General features: G+C 39.4%; 3 protein-coding genes across 5 annotated transcripts in view; 1 reads left to right on the plus strand and 2 right to left on the minus strand.

The window, feature by feature from the left end:
* Window positions 1–11,653, minus strand: part of LOC113216912 (uncharacterized) — a 36,719-nt gene that overhangs the window by 10,991 nt on the left and 14,075 nt on the right. The window lies entirely within an intron of this gene.
* Window positions 1,989–7,936, minus strand: LOC113216872 (rab GTPase-activating protein 1-like). 3 transcript variants are annotated; one of them, XM_026436704.2, is made up of 18 exons: window positions 7,783–7,936; window positions 6,889–7,184; window positions 6,631–6,800; window positions 6,367–6,550; window positions 6,092–6,278; window positions 5,849–6,010; window positions 5,567–5,755; window positions 5,173–5,451; window positions 4,929–5,091; window positions 4,605–4,846; window positions 4,331–4,519; window positions 4,134–4,259; window positions 3,839–4,024; window positions 3,572–3,746; window positions 3,289–3,479; window positions 3,115–3,174; window positions 2,813–3,022; window positions 1,989–2,729 (listed from the first exon to the last, which is right to left on the minus strand). In XM_026436704.2, the coding sequence occupies exons 1-18, from the start codon at window positions 7,810–7,812 to the stop codon at window positions 2,391–2,393; spliced, it is 3,378 nt and encodes a 1,125-aa protein (XP_026292489.1). In that variant the 5' UTR covers window positions 7,813–7,936; the 3' UTR covers window positions 1,989–2,390. The 3 variants fall into 3 exon arrangements, with proteins under 3 accessions (XP_026292489.1, XP_052133519.1, XP_052133518.1); XM_052277559.1 differs by lacking the exon at window positions 7,783–7,936 and adding an exon at window positions 7,273–7,707 and having other exon boundaries at window positions 5,173–5,448; XM_052277558.1 differs by lacking the exon at window positions 7,783–7,936 and adding an exon at window positions 7,273–7,705.
* On the plus strand, window positions 8,206–10,290 carry LOC113216921 (ER membrane protein complex subunit 7). The gene is made up of 4 exons (XM_026436759.2): window positions 8,206–8,541; window positions 8,695–8,953; window positions 9,042–9,116; window positions 9,215–10,290. The coding sequence occupies exons 1-4, from the start codon at window positions 8,339–8,341 to the stop codon at window positions 9,338–9,340; spliced, it is 663 nt and encodes a 220-aa protein (XP_026292544.1). The 5' UTR covers window positions 8,206–8,338; the 3' UTR covers window positions 9,341–10,290.

Raw genomic sequence — 11,653 nt, forward strand, 5'->3', positions numbered from 1 at the left:
AAACCCTACTAATATTTAATATTAAAATCTAAGATGATGGTCATTATGAAGTTAGTAAGTCTACGGTGGTCAACATCAACATCTTATCAAAAATGAATCTATGGCACAGGACACATGACAATACAAATATCCAAAACAAATAAAAATGATAAGTCTAAGAAAACAAAGTGGATTATAAGAAAGTTCAACTGACATCTGTTTGGTCTGAGGACTTACAATAATATTAGTAACATTGCAAAAGGGGGAAAAAAAAAACATTTCATAAAAATAATAATAATAATTATAATGTCCTAAGATATTAGGGGTAGTAAAACAATGGGTATAAATGTATATATGTGTTTGGGAATGGTGCTTCTTAAGGTGGGAACATAAAACCAACTATCTAATGAAAATTACATTCCAACGAACAACATCAAGAGATGACTGCAATGACTGATGATTAGTGACCGTTCTAGAAACTCAGAATTATTAACAAAAACAAAACAAAAAGACACAATTGCTTTGATAGTCAGGTGGAATTGACCTGACGAATCCATAAACCAAACATGGGTCTGATATAGAATCTATGAATGACATCCACTAATATGGATAAGATCAGAATGGTTTACCTTAGAATATGAGTCAAGTTAATAGGCAATGAGATCATGCCACAAGTAAGACAGCTAAATTAGTAATACACAAAATGCAAATCTAAATGAGAGAGGGTGCATCAACTAAAAATAAACGGCTTTCTTGCAAACAATTCATCTATGAGTTGTCTTCTCAAGAAAAATTTTACGGTGAAAGCCAACATAACCAGTTGAGGAATGTTGAAAAAAAGGTGTTGGGACAATAATATATGAAACACGGTTCACAAAACCTAGAACAAACGACATTTCAAACAAAGACCAAATCCCATAGCGGTTTACAGAAACAACAATGCACAGTACATTTGCATAAGTGCATGTAAATGCAAAACCTTCACTTTAAAAATCGGTAACTCACCAAGAACCTCTGTAAAATCTGCCCAAATACTATTATAGACATGACTTTTTCTTAAAACATACACTTTGATATTATTTTTATTTTTTTACAATAATCATACTTCTTATTAAGTTTTTATAGACCATCACATGCATTAAATATGAATTTTAATATCCAGAACACTCACATCAATGCTATTTGTATCACATGAATAGAATACATAATTGGAAATCCAAATCAATTATGATTTTTTTAAACCATCAAGTACACATGGCATCATTCATTAAGGCCACAACAAAAGCAACAGTGTAACAAAAGAGCAAGTGTGCCCTGTTACCAATCGCAAACATATAGATATGTATCACTGCCCTAGCAGACACCATCTATCTGGTATCTGGGGAAGTGGAATACTATGAAAATGTAAACCAGAATACTCATCTATAACAATGTAATTGCACAGCTTGCCAATCTACAGGACTATTTCTTTGAGGCTTAGCACTCTAAAGAGGGAAAGAAAAAACCTAATACATTAGCTGTATTTATAACAAAGAATGACATACACTTCAACATAACGCTTTACCAAAACGCATAACTCAATTAGTACAAATAAAACTAGTCAGCACCAAACACCCGACTAAAAAATGCTATGTGGAGATACTTAAGAGTGGTTTTTCTTAAAACTAGAGGATTTAATAGTAATAAAACAGTTTCAATTTGTGACAATGTAGGAAAAGAAACTAACCTGGTCTTGTTTACTGTGATAAATATTGTCAGACTAATATATTCCTTTCTCCTAAAAAGAATGGTTTCAGATCATAGCAGTTTTGACATTTGGAATTGAATAGACTGGAATAAAGAAAGTAGGAGCCACTTCATGACAGTGATCTTGCATTGGCTATTAATGTAAGCTGATGAAATAGTCCCAGTTGTTTTTAATATGATATGCAATACATGACATTTGCTACCAAAATCTATTCATCCAAAAATAGATCAAACTTCAGAAGAAGTTCCAAAATGAGTTATACAATTAAAAAGAACTAGAATACATTTAAAAAAAAAAAAAAAAAAAAGAGCACATGGCACAGTCCCAAAAAGCCAATGAGATTATTTTAAAGGGACACTCTATCCTTTCTACCAAAACTAAAGGAGGCAAACAATGTAAGAAAACAACACAGACACACTACTTTTACATTGAAAAGCCAAGTTCTGGAAGTGGACGGACACAGCAACACTTTCACATAACAAGCATTCAGTATTTCATGAACGCTTGAATGAAAAGAGAAAAATTAGAAGTACAGAATTTTGCAATTTTCTTTTTGTCCAAGTCATAAGGTTAACAAATATCGCTCACAAATAACAAATCAGAGTTCCACTTCCAGTTTGATTAGTGTTAATAAACTCAGATTGGTTTTAGTGCAACACTCACATTACTCTGATGGAGATGATGGATTTTTCACAGGAGGTTCAACATTGACAGCATTAGTTGACACAGATCCACTAATTGAGGCAGGTGGGGATGCCAAACTTGGAGTTATTGGCTCATGTATAAACCACTCCACACTCGAGCTGGTGCGTAGCTTGCTGTTGGGTCGTGATCGAGACGAGGGGGCGGACTCACGACGGGGAAGTGTCATGGCGGACCCACCTGAAGGAAGCCCAGATGCTGCCTCCTTGATTGATGATAAGGTTTTAGAGAGCCATGGTGGCCAGGAGTTTCGTGTGGTCTGAAGTTCTATGAGTGCAGCATGAAGCTGGTGAGTCAGGTCCTGCATAATGCAAAGAAGTAGAGAGGTGACTTTGCTATATGGGTAAAGCGTGCAAAAACTTGGTCAATAACATGATGACAGACCTGATTTGTGCACTCCGCTTCAACATGAGCCAGTTTTGTCTTTGCCAGTTCCAGCTCCAGCTCACGGATACGTTCTTGAGCACGTCCTAGATTTTCATCTCCAGACCCATTACTAGCCTCAATAAGATCCTCAGCTGAGTTAGAGATGCCAATGTCAGCACTAACAGCTGCAGTTAAAGCCGAACAATGTTCACATTCAGCAACCTGGTTCTGGAAACATGAAATTGATTCAGTCAAACTTACTGGTTTACACCAACAAGGTGAAAAGATAAGATAATATATTTATGGACCTAAACACCTACTCTTAATTTACAGAGTGCTGCCTTTGCAGTTGCTTGTTCCATGTCCATTCTCTGACAGATCTAGAGAACAGGGCAAGAATGAAAAATAGGTAATAGATACATACATGTGGCTGAAACAGACAAATACAGCTGATAGCAGGGACTATGAAAATAAGTAAACAAAAAGATTTTTACCTGCTTGTACTCAGAAATGATGGTAGCACTTCTGGAGCTTTCATTTTCAGCTTTTGCTATTTCTCGCTTCAACATTTCTTTCACTTTTATTGATTCTTGAAGGAGTTGCTTTTTCTCTTCTTCAGTGCGAATGAGGACTTGTTTTAACTGCTCCACTTCAGTAGCACATTGGTCAGCATTGTCTTGTTCCTCTGTTGTCCAAAATACGGGTAAATTAAAGAAAATTCTAGTGCATGTAAAGTTAGTGACGTTTAAAACAAATGAAACTACAAAGTAATCAGACCTTTAAGTGCAATAAAATCCTGTTCATATTTCTTCAATTTTTTTACTTTGATGCCACAGGCCAAGCGCATAATTTGCTGAGAAACCTCTTTAGTGCGGCAGCGCTTAGGCATTTGCACCCTGAAATACCTCATAATGTTCTCAAAATCCAGTTGCAGTAAATCCTTTTTGCATAACTGATTTAGGAAAACAAAGGATAAGAATTAAATTTTGGAAAAAGCATGGTAAAAAGCTATTTTAACAATTAATCAATAAACTACAAACTTACTTTGAGGAGAGCAATAGCAACTTGGAAAAGTGTCTCAGTTCCTTGGAGAAGAAACACATCCAAAATATGAAAAACAAAGTTAAGAGGAAAACGAGCTGTGAAAAGGGTGAGAAACCACTGGGAAGCAAACATGTGGGACTCCACACTCATATCAGAGAAGTGTCGCCAAAGTTGAGGTAGATGTTCCTGGAGAAGAAGAAACAATCAAGAAAAGTTTAAAATAAAGCCATATTAGATTGTATAGAAAATGAAAATACTGCAATGTGTGTTGAGTATGCAGCACAGCACACCTCACCTCCATCAGTTTGTTAAGTTGATAAAGTCTCAAGTAGAGATTCTCAAAACCATCCTTATACATATCTCGCAAGCCATAATCATACATAAGCTTCACAAGAACACAGAAAGCTTGTTCCTCTGGCATCTGTTGTGACAGAAATGTGGTTAATAATCAATTTTCAAATGGTGCAAAAGTACATATGGTTTTGAACTTACATGAAGTAACAAACTTGCAGCTAAGAAACTTAATCCCTGACAATACCCAACTTCTTTATCATACACAGCATATGCTTTAGAGATACGATACAAAGAGTCTTGACCAAGCCCTCCAGCTTCTTTGAAAAAATCATGAGCAGGGAAAGTTCGGTTGATATCACGCATGATAACATTCTCACAGACACAGTCCTGTATTTAGAAACATGAGAGATACAGGTTAGCACAACATGGAAGTAACAGTTAAAATTAGACATAATAATACCAATCAACTAACTTGAGTGATTAGCGTGCGATATTGGTCCATCATGGCATTATCATTTTCACAACCAGCTAATCGTTGCCATACTTCACCGCGCAGAGCTTCAGGTATACTCTGTTTAACTAATGTCGCAAGCTGCTTAGGTCGTTTCTGAGTACTCTGCCATTGCTGAAGCACTAAATTCCATGAGTCAAGTTCTCCCTCTGTACAATCCTTGGACACGTCACCTGTGCCACTGAGAAGGGCCTCGTCACCATCTAGGCAAGGGTGGAAATACATACGTTAATGCATGCGTATCAAAGGACTTAACACGACATGAAAGTATTCTAGAGGACTAACCAGAAAGGTCATCTTTGGGCGTCATTGACTCTAAATCTACATCCGAAGAACGAATCAGACCAGAAAGATTTAACGTCAAGTTGCGTCGGTTACGCTCCAGTTCACCAGTTGTCCTAATAGATACCAACTCGAAGTCCACATCATTCGAATCAACTCTTGGTACCTAGACAAGTTTTAATATGAATACACTGAAAATTATTGCAGAAACATTTATTATCATTGCAATAAAAATGAAAATTGGTACCTCTTTCAGTGTGAGCATAAATTGTTGCAGCAGAGGTCTACGAGTGAATTGCCAGAACCGTTCAGTTAATGGGAAAACTTTAATAGGAGTTTCAATGAGAAAACGAACAGGTTCCTGAATTCCATTAATAACAAGATCCACTGCAACTGTCATGTAGGTACAATTCTGATCTCTAGGTGTTTCTTGATTCAGCAGTTCAAATGCAGGGTCAGCAGGATCTAGCTGGCCTGATATATAGCAACACTGTCGATCTCCACTGCCAGAACCCATTGAAACCTGCTAAGAAAGAAATTATAATTTCACCAAAGTATCTACGACATTTATCATTATAATTTTAATATAATTTGTTAATGGGCTCAGTATCCATTTAAAACAGATGAAAGAAAATTATTACCATTTCCAGCAACTGCATATCACTATGTTTCACTCGTCTTCCTGGACTGACCAAAACACCAAAACATTTTTCAATTCGTAGATCAAATTCATTATCTGAAACTTGCTGCACGCTGAGATGCAACTGTTTGGATAGATTAGTTCGTAGTTTAAAACAAGTACGGTCTTTGGGAACTGTGCTATAACCTCCCTGTAATAAATTAAGATGCAGTAGTTAACGCACAATGCAATATTATGTACAGACTGAAGTTCAGCAAGCCAATGATCTGAAGAAAACACACACCCTATTATCTTCTTCTTTAATTTCAAGGCTGACTTCGAAAACGTACACATTACTGTTTCGTTCTGATGTGTTGGAACCTAGATCACCAGTGACTGAGCTTGTCATAGAGCGAGGAACATGGGGATTGAAAGCTCTTGCAAAACCCTTCGATACCTGGCCAACCTGATGAGATTGAAAGGAAACATGAGTGAAATCCAAACTGACTAAGACTAATATGTAAATTGAAGAAACTTAAAAACGCACAGCTTCAGGAATATCACAACGAAAAACATGACACTGAAATATGGTGGATTCTGACGTTTCACGAGGACCCAAAGGGCAAGTGAAAGCAAAACAGGCTTCCTCTGGAGTTCCTGCTGAGCCATGGGTAAAATAGGTGATGAGGGTGACCTCATATTTTGCTATGAAGCGCCCAGTAGCATCATGTAGCCTGAGAATCAAGTAGGATGTAAATTAAGGGACAGAAACCAAAGTTTCAAATTTCAAGGCTAACTCTTTAGCCTTGGTTACACACTTACTGCACATAGCCATCAGAAGTATTGGGTACAGATAAGGAGACTTTAATCACTGCTGTGCCCTGTTCTCTGTTAAGGATTCTCATGTTCCGAAGAATTTCTTGTTCTGAACGAGGCGCATTGATGTTTGCTTTACCTAAAGAGACAATGCCAGAAAATATTGTCCCATTTTGCATTACATCTGGAACTAAAGTAAAATACAAGTTTAAAGTTAACAGTTTAAATTTGGTGCTATGTCAGATTTTGCTGTACTCTTTGGATACTTACCAGCCTCTTCCTCATCATCACTTGGTGAGTTTGATGGTGTGGTTATTACAGGACTCGAAGAATAAAATTGGCTCTGGCCTACTTTCTTTACAGTTGCAGTCACAGGCACATGTTTCACAGAATGTGTGGAAAGCGATGTCTCTGTTTCTTGAGATGATTCTGCTACTGATCTGAATATTTAAAAAAAAAATTGATAATTGACATGTCAGTTGAATAAAATGAAAGCAGCAGAGAAACACAAAAGTCTATTTTACTTACTCAGAGTTATCATCCATTTTTTTTCTGGAGCAATTTTTTCCTTCTTGGAATTCTGGTCTATTTTCTTCACTCAAGACCTCACCTAAACACTTCTTTAGATCATCTAAATTTCCGTTTGAGATGTCTAACAGGGGCTGTTGATGTTTGGTCTGAGGTAAACCTCCACCAGCAACAGCACAGCTGATCAAATGACTGTCCGAACCCTTGCCACTAGCGGTCCCGTTCACAAACTCATATTCATCACTGGTCGTGGCAGAATCATTAGATTTGACACTTAAACTATCCTCCATCACGATCTGTATAAAAAAGAAAGGTTAAATTAAAACCTTATAAATGATTCAAAGAATCAAAAGGCAAGAGGTAAGCTGCATTATAGGTTCCTACAATGTAGTAATAAATTGTGCAGGGTATATAGATCATCAGCCAGTCACAAAGCAAAACAAACCCTCCCAAGCTGCATGTTGTACAGAACTGACAGTAAATCAAAACATGGTGCAGAGGGTTGATAAAAACGGGTACCAGTAGGCTTATCTCCAGCTACGCATTATCCCAAAATAATACATCTTCCATGACAGAGGATGGGTTGTTGAAACTCCCCCTAGGCCTAAAAAGTTTGTTTATGTCACGAGGTTAAGTCCCAACAAAACCCTTTTAATCGGCTAGACAAGACAACTGTCTACAGAGGAGCTCTGAATGTAATATAATACTGACGGGACTGCCATGACCTTAAGTCTGCCTTTAAACCAAGGATATTGTATCCATTCGTGGATGAATAAAAGTTCATGAGACATGAACCGGCCGTCTGCAGAGGGCTAGTAGCTGTCAGCAGGTGGCCAGTCCATCAGAGGCCGGCCGAACAGCGCCAGTGACAGGCCCGAAGAGCAAAGAGATTACCTTGATCCTCGAGGACTCACGATCTTGCATGTAGGCCCATTCTCGCGTGAGGCAATCATGGAAATTTGGGGATCAAAAACCACAACACGCCACAACAGAAAATGACATATTTGCTTCCTCTAGCAGGCGATCTCTGAATCACAAACAGTGCTGATTCACATTCATATCGGCACGATGGCCGATGGCTGTCTGAACGACGAAATTTGCGCTGGAACGCTTGACGCAAAGAACAAAAGGGAAAACGGCACAGTACAGTGTAGAACTTTTAAGATCGCGAAGACACTTGTAGTGGAGTATTTGAGTGTTCATGTTTCTTGCAATTTGCAATTTTTGTTCTGCCAAAGGATGACATTCAAATCTTCGCGCGCTTCTCCCATAATGCATTGCAGTTGTCAGACTTGTCATTACCTATCTGAATTTCCCATATCGAAACTGCAACGAAGTTTTCTGCTGTGTTGTGGTAGTTGTAGGTTGTCAGAGACGTTGTGTCGTGCAATATATCTATCTCCTGCCTATTTTATCCGCCTTTTCGAACTTGAATCAATATTGAAACAAAATGCAGTTTTGTCAACCATTATATTCTGTGTTAAATATCCTAATTTTAGTTTGCTTAACATTTGCTCAAAGAGATGTAGAACCTAACCAAGATGTTTACACCATTGAAGGCCGTGTTTTCCCACCCGATGGTCCAATTAGTAATTCTTGGTACTCTCAGACAAGAATATTGGCTAACGGTGGGGAATTTATCGGTATTTTAAGGTCAGTTTGTGTTGCTGGCCATGTCTAGACTGCTGCACGCTCAACAGTCTGCACATTTACCTCATCTTTTGGCTTATTCCCAAAATCCAGTTTAAATTTTCTTTCATTCCTCTTGATCTTCAGTTGTTCATATCTTGATTTTTTTCTTTTCAGGAAAGATAATAGCTTTGTTATAAACAATGTACCCACCGGCTCTTATGTCATCGAAGTTGTAAACCCCACATTTGCTTATGAGCCTGTGCGTGTCGAAATTAACTCTAAGGGTAAGCTGAGGGCTCGCAAAGTGAACTACATTCAAACATCAACTGTAGATCCTGTTGCTTACCCTCTGGCACTGACTCCACTGGCCCGCCACCGGTACTTCCAAGTTCGAGAGCAGTGGAGAGCAACCGATTTCTTGTACAGTCCAATGGTATGGTTATAGTCATTGTCTTATTTCTTTTGCTCTCATATGCTTTCTTCTGACTCTGTAGACATCTGTATGTACTGAATGCTTTCAGGTTTTGATGATGGTGTTGCCATTGGTCATCATCATGATTCTCCCTAAAGTAATGAATGATCCAGAAACCAGAAAAGTATGTACCATCACTCTCTTAGCTGATTTACAATCTCACAAATTTGTTCTCTATTAAGCATATATGTTAAACATATTACATGAAATTTTGTATTACAGGAAATGGAGCATCTCAACAGCTTAACGCGCTATGATATGCCTGAAATGTCAGAGATGCTAACATCTTTCTTCACTGGAGGTGAAAAGCAAAAAGTGAAAGCTCCCCGAAAGAAGAAAATACAATGATGAGAGATTACATAGGGGCTTAAAGGTTATTTCATTATCTTAAAGGTGACTTGTCTCCAATACATATGCACATAATTGTTTTTTCGTACTATTTATGTGAAGTATTTTGCTCTGTTTTGTTTGAAATTTTGATGGGTCATATTCTAATCAATTGAATGATAAATGTTTGCCCTACACAACTCGGATTTGTTTACTTGATTGTTTAAGCTACATTTTTTTAAAATCATTGTACAATTTCCTGGTGTGTTCACAGAATTCCAGATTTTGACTGTTTTACACTACCCCTAATAAATTTCTTTATATTGAGGCTTAAAAAAAAGAAAGCTAAGAAATCTAGGAATCGGTCTTAGTCAAGTGTGGTGTCTACTGACCAACTTTTGTAACTGCTTTGCTTGAAAACAAGACTGTGATTATCGTACAGCATGATAAACTCTAAGTGAGATAGTTTGTGGTGTTCAAGAAGTTAGTGTACCATTTTACTACCTAGTTCTCAAAATCAATTATATTTATTTGATGAATATTATTCTCTGTACTAAACTGATAGCTGCCCACTTTTAAAGCTGTTGGAATTAAATAATTCCTGTCTGTCTTTATGGAAAAGTGTCATACAAAATTTGAAACACATTTGCATGACTTCTAGGACAAAATGTTTACATTTACGTGTTAGTTTTTTTTCTCCATCTTTTCTGTAGGCTTGAGTAAAGCTAATAACAGTATATAACCAAAATTTCTTATTTCAAAAAGTATTTTTGAGTATTAGTATTAATCTTGTTTACGGAGCTTTCACTAAGGATCATGTGGTTTGTTATGATAAATATTTTGAAGCTAGTCTTAAAGTTTTCAATCTTGTACAGGTCTATAAATTTTCCATCTTTATATCCCTGTTTGATTCCTGTTTTGTAAGAATCAAATGGTTGGTTGTTATTTATAAATCTCAGAATCAACTTGAAGTTTGTCGTTTCTTTTTTTTTTTTTCTCTTTTGTTTACGTGTGGACACATGTGTCTTGGCATGGCTGCCTCGCAATGACTGACGCAGTGAATTGTTGGTGTGTGATAATTAGTTGCTACAGAATGATAAAGTCAAAAAATGTACTAAATTCCTTGTCAAAATTTATTATTTTAGGCAGTATAAATACATTTATTAGCTCAACAAAAATAGCCTGTACGGAATTACAATTTATTTCAGAATTTCTTATTTCTCTACTTACACGTATCACTTTAACTTTAAATCTAAGGATGGCATTTATGACTAGCCAAGCCATTAGAAGGCTTTGATAAACAAACTCACTCTTTGCTGTGCTGAGTATATTTTACTTTGAAATATCCTATCGGCAACACTGTCTTTCCTTTTTAAGGAATGTTTGAGCAAATGGTTTCAAAATTTAACTAGGATGTAATTAACAGGCTTATTTTCTTGTAAACTACTCACATTCTTCAGCAATGGCACTCACTGGGAAACGTTTCTTCGATGTATCCTGCTTGCTCGCTCAAATAAGCTGTGAGGAATTTTTGTTAGGTTTGAAGCTCTTTCTCGGGCAGGAACCCACGACTAAGTAGGCACCAGATTCTGTCGGGCAGGTCCGTCCATTGCCTAGAGTGCCACGTCCCTGTATTTTCGGAAGTCATCTGACGCGGCGCCGAGGGAGGTCTTGCTGGACGCGCCCTTGTACAGCATACCGGGGTGCACGTAGGCGGAGGGGTTCGGGTAGACGTAGTCCCGGCCGTAGGCGTCCCTGTAGTACATGGGGTGGTGCGCAGGCCCGAAGTGGCCGGCGTGGACGAACGGCGCGGCGTGGACGCTGGCGCCCAGGTCGGCCATGGACACGGCGCGACGCGGCCGCAGCCTCCGGTCCAGGCTCCTGGTGGTGGGCAGCATGTAGGCCACGGGGCGCGCGGGCGCCGTCACTGTCTCCACCCGCCAGTAGTCGCCGAGACGCGACGCGGACCGGCTCAGGTCGACGAGGGACTGGGCTCTGGCGGGGCCCCGGCCCTTGCCCGCCCGGGACAGCCGTCCGGGAGCAGGCGGTCCACCGCCGTCCACGGCGTCCCCGCCGGCGGGCGGGTGGCGGAGCGACGCCGCCAGCATGCCGTCGAAGGCCGCGGCGTTGAACTCGCTGGCCGAGTCGGTGCGGTGCAGGGCGCCGGGCGGCGGCAGCGGGCTGGCCATGTGCGCGCCCAGGGGCAGCGTCATGGGCCCGATGGGCGGCGCCATGAGGGTGCCCACCGGGTAGCCGTACACCGAGCCGTCCATGGGCGACATGGCCGGCAGGCTCATGGCGGACGACGTGGACCTGCGCGACACGGACGACGCC

Source organism: Frankliniella occidentalis, unplaced genomic scaffold (assembly GCF_000697945.3).
Source record: "Frankliniella occidentalis isolate FOCC.00 unplaced genomic scaffold, Focc_3.1 Scaffold11, whole genome shotgun sequence".
In the NCBI taxonomy this organism is placed as follows: Eukaryota; Metazoa; Arthropoda; class Insecta; order Thysanoptera; family Thripidae; genus Frankliniella; species Frankliniella occidentalis.